General features: G+C 47.1%; 1 protein-coding gene and 1 long non-coding RNA gene across 12 annotated transcripts in view; one reads left to right on the top strand and one right to left on the bottom strand.

Annotated features, from left to right (window-relative positions):
- LOC119031038 overlaps window positions 1-4,899 on the top strand; it is a 14,602-nt gene extending 9,703 nt beyond the window's left edge. For all 10 annotated transcript variants that reach the window (XR_005078501.1, XR_005078502.1, XR_005078498.1 and 7 more), the window contains one exon: window positions 4,591-4,899. This is a non-coding gene — a long non-coding RNA (uncharacterized LOC119031038). The remainder of the gene's footprint in view (window positions 1-4,590) is intronic.
- Window positions 1-10,623, bottom strand: part of tmem132e (transmembrane protein 132E) — a 342,045-nt gene extending 331,422 nt beyond the window's left edge. For both annotated transcript variants that reach the window (XM_037119152.1, XM_037119153.1), the window contains exon 1: window positions 9,202-10,623. In XM_037119152.1, coding sequence (XP_036975047.1) covers window positions 9,202-9,262 — 61 coding nt within the window. In that variant the 5' untranslated portion in view covers window positions 9,263-10,623. The remainder of the gene's footprint in view (window positions 1-9,201) is intronic.
- Window positions 10,624-12,524: the final 1,901 nt, after the last annotated feature.

Below are 12,524 nucleotides of genomic sequence, written 5' to 3'. Positions count from 1 at the left end.
AGTTCTTTGTAGCACCAGAACAGCTGAAAAGACCAGAACTGGTCTGTTAACGACAATTTGCCTTCTACTTTCTACAAACATTTGCAGGAAAACTTAACTGATGATCAATACTGATCTGTAATCATCACTTGACTGACAATAAATATTTTTGTTTCTTAAATAATCATCAGAAACAGAAATGATGTCTGTAGTGGCCACTGATCAAGGGTGTAACAATCCATGATGGATGATGATGGATGATGGATCAATAAATCCACTTAAGGATCCAAAGTGAAAACATCGACATCAACATTATCATCTCAAGATAACGCCTTTGTTTTGAAATTATCCTGAAACGTCAGTGTCACTTCCTTCCAGTACGTTTGAACAGGGCAATCAGCAGGAGAAGAAGAAGAAGAAGAAGAAGAAGAAGAAGAAGAAGAAGAAGAAGAGATGTTGGTGAACAGATGAGCAGACAAACAGGATGTTTTCACTCAGCTGTCCACTGACATGCTGCTGTCGCCATGGCAACACTCTTGCACGTATCTCCGCTTCACAAACACATCTTCTGTTCTGGTGGTTCTTCTACCAGCAACACTCAGTGACAGAATGTCTACATTTAATCTATGAGTGGAGGGAAAGTCCGCTAGTCGCTAAGCTAACGTATTCAATGTAAAGAACCACAGGCTGGTTCTGATCTGGACCTGAAGACGGCCCGACCCAAAACACTACACACTTATTCTGCCATGCTAGTCACATCCACACGTCAGCTTCTCCTAGCTTTCATCTCATATTGATCACACGCCTCTGAATTAATCAAATCCAAACCACATCTTTACTGACTGATTTTGTCAATTATTTTATGATTTGATCACAGAATGGATCATCGGAGCTGAGGCCTCTCCTGCAGCAGCCGGCCTGTAGCTCACTTCTGACTCCACACCAACACATTTTATTCATTTTCAGAATTTAATCTTCAGCCTCGACCGACGTTATCAGATTTTGACTTGATAGAACTTTGATCATCACGCAGTCTTTCCCCGTCACATCCAACACACTTTGATGTGTAGAATCATCAGTTTCCCTCTAATTGAAGTTGGAGTTCCACGTTTAAACTTATTTTTACTTTAGAATTTCAAATAAACCAAACGTGAACCGCAGCACGCATCCGACTGGCCCTCTGAGAACACGTGACACAGTTGGACACCTCTACACGTCCTCCTCGTAACCACCAGCAGGAGACGCAGGGGAGATTCTTCTTTTAGTGCAGCTGGCTGCTTGTGTTTACAGTAAATCTTATATGATGCCATCTGACACCACATGAAGAAAACGTCACTGACTGCCCCCCTAGAAATGCTCATCAAGCACCAGGACTAATCTAGCAGAGCACGTCGCTCCCTCCACAGCTCCTCCACCGGAGCCCGGCTGACAATGAGAAACAGCCGTGAACTCTGAGACACCAGCAGGAAAAGCAATCGCACCGCCGAGAACGAGACCGTGCTGAGAAAGAATTAAGTGTTGGCCGACTGGAGAGGAGGGAGGACGCCGAGGTCGGCTGGCAGACTGCAGCATGCATGTCTGAGTCCTTTAGCAGATTTGTAGCACTGGGAATTCAGTGTGTGTGTGTGTGTGTGTGTGTGTGTGTGTGTGTGTGTGTGTGTGTGTGTGTGTGTGTGTGTGTGTGTGTGTGTGTGTGTGTGTGAGAGAGAGAAATACTGAACGATAAGCAGAAAGCTAAAAAAAAAAAAAAAGACAGAAAATCTGCTCATATTTCTTCAGTTTCTTCACGGACAAATCCTTCACACGGAGGCTGACGGTCCTCTGAGGAACTGCTGACGGGCTGAACACCTCCGGACCCGATGGTCTGATTCTGGTTCTGATATCTGCAGCTTCTACGGGCTGACAAACCACACACACTGGATCTACAACACAATTAAATAGCCCCAGATAATCATCTCTCGTGTCGAGCACCGTTAAAGAATTCAGACTCCTGCATCATGAAACCTCAGAGCTGTTCGTCTCACGATACGATCGGCTCCAGTTCTGCATGATAAACTTCAGACGCTGGAATAAACTCACACATATTTTACTGGTTATGAAGTAAGTTGTTTAAATTTCAGTCGTTGTATCAGCTGAATAACACACAGAGGAAATCAGAGTGTCACTGATCATCACGGCTGCATGAATCTGACAGGAAACGTCCTTCACCTCTGAACAACAACAAATCTACACAACTCATGACACACAACACAGCACAGACCCACATCTCTGTCACGAACACGAGAGAGAGACCTGATGACAGCTGAGGCCCGAGGAACCAACAGCAGAAGAACTCTATGGTGCCACCTCTGAGAGGACCGGACCTCTGGAAAGAGCTGCAATCAGTAATCAATTAGTTTATTATGGTTTATAATATTTCATGTTGTCTTTCCTCCTCTGTGACAGTAAACTGAGCTGGAGATGAAACAGAGAGACAAAGAGTGGATCACTGAGTCATGAAGGGCCCGTCTGAGGAGGTTCTGGAGGGAAACGGGCCAGAAAGCAAAGTATGAAGACGTTACAGCAACTTAAAGGTTTCTGATCGCTGTCACAACTGTCCTCTCCGAGTCGCACCGCAGGACAGAAATACCTTTAAGAGACAGGGTTATATTTAGAGAGAGTGTTTGTCATGGTGAGGAGTTCACCTGGCGCCTGGCTGCATCCTGGGTCCAGTCCCACCCAGCACCACTGAGACTGGTTTGGAGAGACAGCTCAGTGGACTATGTGAGACCCACCTTACATTAAAGTAACCTTCTTAATACAAGTCTAATTACGAGGGATGATGACCAACTTATTCTGGTCTGGTCGGGTCCGTCTCTAACAGCTGGCTGACGTCTGACTGAGATTAACACCGAGTCTTCCAACAGGTGGAAGCAGCTGGCCAAAGCAAACTGCTCCTCCAAATCTCATTATTTAACATGTTATATCTCGTTTGTTTAATCCGAGCAGAAACCAGTTCACCCAGCAGGACCAGCTGTTAATCACACTCCTGTTTCTGTGCTACGCTACGCTAACTGGCTGCTAGCTGTCCCGGGAATCCGGCAACAGGTTTGATGAACGAACTGGGTCAAACATCAGAACCTGTTAACACTTCTGGCAGAAGACGGGTTCCACAGCTTCACCAGCGCTGTTACCACTTCTTCAGAGAGGTTTCACATGCTGGCTGCTCGACACCGGAGCGCTCTCTCCTCACGGACACGTGGCAGCCGACATATGTGGACAAAATGTCTCACACCATTTCCTCTGTTCAGATTTGTATTCAACGTCGTCCTCTAAGAGGAAGTAAAGGAGGCCACCTTCAGCGTAACCTTTCCTCCATCAGAAATCTCATTCTGTATCAGCACGTCGGGGGAGACGACTTATTAAGCTGCAGATATATTACAGGTTCAGGACCGGACCAGCAGAATTAGAGGAACAGACAGACAGGAGGAGGTCAGCCGTCAGAACCAGGTGGTGAAATCAGATTAAAAGTGGCTGACAACTGAGATAACATCCTCAAGATCCACTATTGTGCATCTGAATCCAATCTCAGGTGTTTTTCCCACAATGCAAATGTGGGATCGAGCTGGTAAAAGTGTTCCCAGGTCTGACTCACAGTACCAGCAGCAGAGGAGAAAGCTATTTCAAATCAAAGGCGCTGTGGAAGCTGTGAGCGAGCGGCACAGCACAAGAAGTGATTTCATACCAAACACATGTGATCCTGTAATGCAGAGACAGATTGCTTCCCTGCTGAGAGTAGTTACAGAACAACGCGACGCCGAGCAATCACCAGAAGTTCTGCTTCTTCACCGAGGCAGGAAATGAACATGTTCTGTGTGGATGTGATGGGAACGTTTCTCTGAGGGATATTTCTTACTAAAACACGGAGCAGAGGCGTGAATAAAACTCTGAAACACAAAGAGAAGCGTACGTTCTCTCACAGTGATTCTGTCCGTTACACTCCAGAACCAGAACCAGAACCAGAAGCTGAGCTGGTGTTGGACTCGTTCAGACAGATGTTACTTTGCATTCAGACCGGGCGGACTGACGATGGCATCGTTCATGCCTGGTGTTTTGTATCGCTGCGGTAAACAATAAATTCAGAACAGGAATTAAACTAAATGTTTAAATTTAACTTTATCGATTTTAAAGCAGCAACAGTGATATTTACAACAGCTGTGTTAGCCGACTGGAGCGACTGCAGCTCACGACCCGCTGCACCAGCGCCGCCGCTCGCTGGTTTACAAACTCATCACGAGAAGAACTCAAGCAGAACCCGTCAGCACCAGAGGGAGAAATCCTCCGACAGAGAGGGGAAGTAAAAATGAGCAGGTCAGCTCGCCGATGTCACTGTATACTTATTCATTTGTGTGTTTTTCATTGTTGTGCTCACATAATTAATAAAAAGTGTTTCAATTGAAAACAAAGAGGTGAAATTTCAACGTTTGTTACCTGGTCTTTAAAAAAGATCTGTTATTGATATCAACTGATATGAAACGTGAGTCAAACAGCAGCCGCAGATCAGAGCAGGTTAAAATATCTCTTTTACATGTTAATGCTTGTTGAACAGGTGTGTTGTTCCTTTAATTGCAGGTGCAGTAACGAGCGCTCAGGTGTCAACACCAGCAGTCATCACCTGCCTCACCTCACTGTCTGCGTTGATGAGGAGCTCAGCAGAGGAGAGGACACGACCACGGCATGACAAATTACACCGAGACCAGTAAAAGAACCGTTAGCGTCACAGCTAATCAATGCTACAGGATCTAATGATTCAGCCCACAGGCCTGTTTAATACACGCCACCCTAACAATGACATCATCGCCTGCTGTCGGCCCAGCAGACCACAGAGCAGATTCTTGAGCTCAAACACACTGTAAATGTATTAAATCATTACAACATGCATTATCGTCTGACTGTGTTTTTATCCACAATCTGTTATCGTTCCATCCATAATTCAGAATCTGTAAATCTGTTTGAATATGTAAACTCCTGTCTGAGAGTCGTCCTCATGCACAGAAGCTGAACTGAAGCTCAGACGACGTGCTCTGCAGGAGCGATGGAAGCAGCCTTGAAAAGGATCTTCACAGACGTGGAAGAAATGGCAAACTATGAAACGTCTCTCCAGTCTGTCTACCAACCAAAGAACCTTTAATGCACGTTTTATTTACTGCACTTAATCCTTCATTCTTCAGACATGAAGGCTTTTAGTAGATTGAAAACCACGCAAGGCTTCATTCAACATGCTAAATTGATTCTGCGACCACAAAACACGAAGCCTTTCAAGAATCAGACATCCAAAGACTCTGACAATAAGGTGGAACAAGAGGACGGGGATGCATTGTAAACACGTCCTTTCAGGCAGAGCAAGCAGCGGCCCTGGAGCCGCCGGCAGAGGTCCGGCTCATCACGCCACATCTGAGGGAACCAGAGCGTCACAAAAGGTTCCTTTCACAGCTGATGGAGGATGAGATCCTTAGAATTCACTCCACAGCGACCTGGAGAGCTCAGAGCAAAGACTCTCTCTGAGGTTCAAAGAGCTGTTTTACAATTTAGATCAAGAAAATCAATAAGAACACAAACTAGGCCCATCTGAGACTGATCACAGAACCAGGCCCATCTGAGACTGATCACAGAACCAGGCCCATCTGAGACTGATCACAGAACCAGGCCCATCTGAGACTGATCACAGAACCAGGCCCATCTGAGACTGATCACAGAACCAGGCCCATCTGAGACTGATCACAGAACCAGGCCCATCTGAGACTGATCACAGAGTCTTTCCAGTAACAGCTTCCTTTTCTTATTGGTTCCAGTAGGCGGCTGTCCTGCTGTGCACAGAGCACAGACTGGTTTTAGCCTTGAGCCCATCTGTCACTGAAAATTAAAAAATAAAATAAACCCTTGCAGGAGCTCGAGCAGGTTCACCGTGAGCTGCAGCCGACAGCAAAAAGCTCTTCCCTTCAGCGCTGACCGAGGGCGGCTCGCTCAATAAAAAAACCATATGCTTCATGGACGCCAACACAAACTAAAGTGGCAGCTGCACCAACAACAACGTGACATCTCGACATCAGCAGCGCACAGAGCAAACACAAAACGACTGAATCACAACACTGACTCATTCACAGTCACATGATGTGTTCAGGTACAACACAGGAAACTGCAGCAGCTTCGTCTCAGCACATGTAAATCAATCAGAAGACGAGAGCCGGCGAGTGTCGCTGCTCTCTGATAGGCTGCTGCTGCTGCTGCTGCTGCTGCTGCTGCTGCTGGGAGCGCCGCCAGCGACGAACAAACCGTGACTGGGCAAACAGTTTCATAACAAATGGGGTGAAATCGAATAATATTCACCAAATATCAAGATTCAAGAGTTTAACCACAGACAGCCTTCAGTGATTCAATGTTAACAGCTAGTGAGAGAAATTCAGCTCCTGTAATCTGTCCAGAGTGAACCCTCTTCACACACTAATCAATAAAGGATCTCTGCAGAAGACAGTAAACCAACATGTCTTCTCTGGAACCAGTCAGCTGATCGTCTTCATCACAAAGGAGAAGAGTCAGGAAGTGACATCGCAGGCTAATGCTAAGCTAGCTGCAGGCTAACACTGAGCCGGATTTTATACTTTAACTTTTATTCTTTAACCCGCGAGACCCCGAGCGCTCGCGGTATGTTCCCCTATAGAACCCATGATTTTAAAATGATTAGTGTATAAGCAGATAGAAAATAAAATCCTAAGCTTTGAAAAGTAGGACGCAATCTGCAGCTGGCTGCATTATGTATCGATGAAAAATAAAAAAGTGGATACGAGGAACGTTCACGTTGTGTTGGTTCTGACGGTCCCTGTGGTGAAACAAATGAACTCTGTTTTGGTGCCTTACGACCCGACTGTTCTCATTTCAGCCTCATAAGAAAAAAGTTTTGATTTTAGGATTGATCCACTGATAACAACGATGATGACGGCACAGAAGCAGAACCGTTTGTTTATGTGGGTCATGTAGAGACGGATTCTGTAGTCTGGGTGTATAACTGGGCGTATCCGAGCGGAATGAGAAACCAGAGACCTCAGATCATCAGATCAAACGCTCCTCGCTGAAGTGTCCTTGAAAGCATTAATCCCCATCAGCTCCAGGAATGCCGCTCCGCTGCCGACCTCTGACCTCCACGAGGAGCGGCAGAAGAAAAGGTGGATTTCCCTCCAGGCTTCACATTCACACCGACGCTCACACGGAGAGTGACCCAACGCAGCGGCACCAAATCCTGTGAGGCTTTAATTTAATCAGCTCGGCAGGAAAATGATTCATTAGCCTGTTTACGGCTGAAGCCGAGAATATATGAAGTTTATCATTTGAAGTGAGGAGAACGTGGAGTAATGGATTCATTACAGTTCTGTGTTTCACCCTGAGAGGCCTTAAAGTCTGTGATATTGCTTTTTCACACCTGGGGATTTGTCTCCTCGCTGCTCATCCACCACGTTTCTCTGGAGGTGTTCTTACAAACTGTTTACTTAGCATACGAGTGTGACAAGGAGAGTGTGTGTGTGTGTGTGTGTGTGTGTGTGTGTGTGTGTGTGTGTGTGTGTGTGGAACTTGAGGTCTCTGAGGCCACGAGCTTCTGAAACCTTCCTCGCAGGCAGCCGGCCATGCGCCAAATCTGTTACTGCAATTACTTTTGACAGCAGCGCCTTCATCGTCCAGGAAGGTGGGTTTCCCTGCGCTGACCACAGGCGCTGTGGTTCTGTGTGTAGGCAGAACTCTGCTGCAACACTTGCTCCGCGGGCCTCGGTGAAGCCATCAAGGAGAGTATATTCTTTAGTGCACACGTAGGCGTTTCTTTTGTGTGGTAATGAAATTGAGTCAAGACTTAGTGAGAATGAGTAGGAGAGGGGAGATATTGTGCAGTGAATATGGAGGGAGCTGCTCTCTGGCAGTGCAGCCAGAATCATTCCTGCAGAATCTGAGCACCTTTAAATAGAATAAACAGAGAGTGCACTGTGCCTGTGAGCCGCTCACTTCGCCTCTCAGCAGAGTGCAGTGCCACAATCCTGCCGCTGCTGCATCAATAAAAGTGTTTGATATTTAGGGAGGATTAGTGTTTGGGAGTCCAACTAGATCACTGGGACATGTCAGGGAATCATCTTCGGGATGTTTGATTTGGGATTTCCTACTCTGGGCGTATGTAGGACAAACTGTAGATTCATCTGTTGTGTAAGAGGCCCGCTACGACACAGACGTCTTTAACCAGAGACGTTTCCAGCTCCGATCTGCAGATTCCTGGTGTTATTGTTACTGCTGCTGTCCTGCGGGGCTGCACAGTGTGACGGGAGCTCGCTCACCTGATCGCACTATTTATATCTCAGGTACAGTCGATTCTGGTGTCTGTTCTTATGAACAAGACGACTTCACACGCAGAAAGTCATCAAACGGAGACAGTGAACGGCTGTTTTTCAGATCAGTTTATATCTATATGTCATGTGGAGTCAATCATGTGTCATTTCTATGAAAGAACAGAGACGGTTGTTGGTTCTCAGCTCCGATCTGCAAGATTCCCAAATGATTTGAGTTGCGAGTGATCATAATAATGACAGTACAATCTATATTTATCTATATCTATATCATATGTTGTGTAGGTTCTTGTATCATTTCTATGAAAGAGGCAAAAGCTCATCAAAAGGAGACGTGGGCGCTGATCTGCTGAATTATCTTCCATATTACTGTTCCTTTCCTGCCATGCTCCACTGTGAGCATGACGGTACAATCTATATCTATCTACATCTACACCTCATGTGTCCCATCTAGTATAGATTCCTACAGCAGCTGACAGGCTGGATGAGACTCTTGGTGGTGAACCTCGAAGAAAAACAGCCAAAAGTACCAAAACACTCCTGCAGGGTCTGAGCACCTCCTCACAGATATCTGTAGAGAGAGAGTGTGTGTGTGTGTGTGTGTGTGTGTGTGTGTGTGTGTGTGTGTGTGTGTGTGTGTGAGAGAGAGTGTGTGAGAGAGTGTGTGTGAGAGAGAGAGAGAGAGAGAGAGAGAGAGAGAGAGAGAGAGAGAGAGAGAGAGAGAGAGCCAAAAAAAATGACCAATCAGAGCAGACAGCAGCCACCTCTGCAGTTACATGTTGCAGAAATTTGGCACCACCACTTTTCTGTGCAACACAATTATGAACCTGAGAGCTGCTGGAGGGGGGGGGGGGGTCTCACTCACCACATGAAAGCGCCGCCACACAGATGAGGAAGGTCCACCTGCAGTCCCGTACACCTGACATGGTAGAAATCCCAGCAGGAGGATGTTAATCCCAGTTGTTCCAGCAGCCGGAGGTGGAGAAATGAAGCTGAGCCTCCCCGCGACGCTGCTGCGGCTCGTCCGCCTCCAACTTCAACAGTGCGCAGCAGATATAAACATATATGTATATATGTAAATGTTTATATGTAGGCCTATATTTAGATATAAATATATGTATCTGACCGCGCGCGCGCGCGTGTGTGTGTGTGGGGAGGGTCTCTCAAATGTTCTGGTCCAGTCCTCTCAGCAGACCTTCAGCACGGCCACGCCGCGTCTTCTCCAGGCGACACACCGCGTTCTGTTCCACATGGGAGAAGAAAGTTCAAGAATCCGTCTCCGGATCACGGAACCGGGGACGCAGAGAGACCCAGAGCTCCTGAAACGGATCCAAGTCTGTGCGCGGAACCTGAGAAATGCCCCAAAAACCGTAAATCAGTGGACACGAGTGGAGAGATGACGCGCGCCCTGGATGGAAACACAGGAATCCTGCGTGCCGTCCCCGAACAGCAGGGCCACACTGGAAGGACTGAGATCCGGATCAGCGGAGTGGGTCGGTACCATCACTCTCTGCTCAACAGTTCACTCTTTTTATTCCTTGCGCAAAATCCTGGAAAGAAAAAGGGCGACAAGGCGTCCGGCGGGTCCGCAGGCTCCGGTCCGGTCCGGTCCGGCTCTCACTCACTCTGCTCGGGTTTCATTTAAAATCCGGAGCCGAGAGAAGAAGCTGCGAACATACTGTGAGCTGGAAACACGCAGAAAGGTCCGCAAAAAGGCGCCGCTGCTCCTCCCGCAGGTCTCCCGCACTTCAGCTACCGCAGCGCGGTGAGACAGCAGAGCTTCCTCAACTCCTCCTCACTCCGCTGGACTTCACCCGGAGCCGGAGCCGGAGCCGGAGCGGAGCATCGTCAGTGCGGCTTACCGGAGTCTGAAACACGGCCAAGTCCGTCCAACTCTCCGTCCCTCTCTTCTAGTCCCGGGATACCGAGCCGAGCCGAGCCGAGCCGCACCTGTCTCAGGTGTGTTGAGCTCCCTCCGCCGCTGATCCTCCACAGCTGTCTGGATTAACTCCGCTCCAAACTAAACGTGCTCACCTTCACACGCACAGACCCGCAGATCCGCGCGTCAGCCCGCAACACTGTCAAACACGCACATCCGGTTAGAAGTTTCAAAATAAAATGACACGAAACGGCGTCGTTGTCACGTTACATACGTACATTTTATTTTCAGGACATGAAAATACAAAACACACAGGCTATAAATAATATAGATAATGATCACCCAAAAAGTCTAATTATTATTATTATTATTATTATTATTGTTGTTGTTGTTGTTGTTGTTGTTGTTGTTGTTGTTGTTGTTGTTATCAGGTTATTTGAATGGTCCCTCTCTGCTTTAGAGGTGAAATATAAATGTTAACTCATAAAGAAGGTGTGTTGACTCCATGTTTCAGTAGAACAGGCGAGTAAACTCAGTTTATGTGTTGTGACAGTTGATGTTAACAATGCAATAATACAATGAATGTCAAATTAAGTTTATTTGTAGTTTAATCAATATGAGGACGATTACAAGCAATGTAATTCACTATGAATGAAAACTCCTTCGTTATAATGCACCATTGATGAGTTTAAGCAGAAATTTAAGTGATTAAATTGACTTTACAGTCCAAATGGATCCTAACAGTTCCTGTCTCTGATCCCAGAAAGCATCCGAGTCATGGACAGGCTCATAAAAACATGAGCGACCCTAACAAAAAAACAAAAAGTTGCTTTCAGCTATTCAAAATGAATATTTATTTGTTTTAGGCCTCGGCTGAAATTAATTTTCTGACTTGTCATTTTAGGGATAAACTTTGTGTGCTTTTATTTTTGAGGAGCGACGCTTGACTTCCGGTCTGGTGCACATTAGGTCTCGTGATTTTGACGCACCTCAAACTGGAAACCACAGACAAAAATTAATCACGTGAGTGTTCCCCCCCCTCCTCCTCCTCCTCCTCCTCCTCCTTCACCTCTGCCTGGTCACGGCTGCTCTGGAGCGCCAGCTGGCTTTTATTTTGGTAGGGAGGAAACAAGAGTGTGTCTGTGTGTGTTAGTTGGAGTTTAAACAAGATGAATGTTTGATATTAAACACTGTGTCCCTTAAATCTTTGAGGCATTAGAGCTGTCACACATGTGGACTGGGCCGCGTCCCGTTCAGCTGCGTCAGTCCTCTCCTTCAGTGCATGCGGCCGCTCTGCTGCAGCTGAATGGAACGCAGCCATCATCAATGCTGTCGGCTGCACCTGTGAGTGCTCTGGTGTGACGTGAGCCTGCAGAGGATCCATTAGGAGGTGAAACACGAAGGCCCACGGGTTAATGAGGCGCCATAAAACCTTTCCAGACTTAATGTTCTGGTTCTGGTGTCCACGATGCAAACGGGCCATGATGTCAGTAATACATTAGCTGAGTGACACGATGTGAAGAGTGAAGAGAACATTACCCGGTCCTCCTGAACCAGAACAGACTCTGACCCGACACCGGAGCGTCTCCATCAGTGAGCCTCCGTCTGTCCACTCTGGTTTCAGCTCATTCTTTATCATCTCCATCTCCTCCATCTCCCTCACCTTCTTCACCTCCTCCATCTCCCTCACCTCCTCCATCTCCTCCACCTCCTCCATCTCCCTCACCTCCTCCACCTCCTCCATCTCCTCCATCTCCTCCATCTCCCTCACCTCCTCCACCTCCTCCATCTCCCTCACCTCCTCCACCTCCTCCATCTCCTCCATCTCCCTCACCTTCTTCATCTCCTCCATCTCCCTCACCTCCTCCATCTCCTCCATCAGCTGCTTCTTTTTCTTTTACAGTTCAGAGTTTCCGCTGTTAGCTGGAGATGGTGACCGGGGAGATTGAAGCCTCTTCCTGTTTTGGTCGATCAGTGTTAGACTCACTTCCTTTGTTTCAACCTGCATTTTATATTGAATATCCATCTAAATATGAACATAGCTGAACCTCCTGCAGTCAGAGTAGCTCTGTGCTCCTGAACACTGGCCGTGTGCTGAGAGAACAACACAGATCTGCAGCAGGTCTGAAGAAGGAGAAGCAGCATGTGACATCGTTAAAATGTGTGCAGCCAACAGCAGAGAGCCGTAATGAGACACAACATGCAGGTCTGAGTCCGTCTGAGGACCTCTGTTGCATCACTCTGTCTTCATTTACAGCCAGCGATTCCAACAACTGCAGAACATACCCAGAGAGCATTGCTGCTCCCTG

This window comes from Acanthopagrus latus, chromosome 13 (genome assembly GCF_904848185.1).
Source record: "Acanthopagrus latus isolate v.2019 chromosome 13, fAcaLat1.1, whole genome shotgun sequence".
Taxonomy (NCBI): Eukaryota; Metazoa; Chordata; class Actinopteri; order Spariformes; family Sparidae; genus Acanthopagrus; species Acanthopagrus latus.
This window is presented reverse-complemented; position numbering and strand designations above follow the sequence as displayed.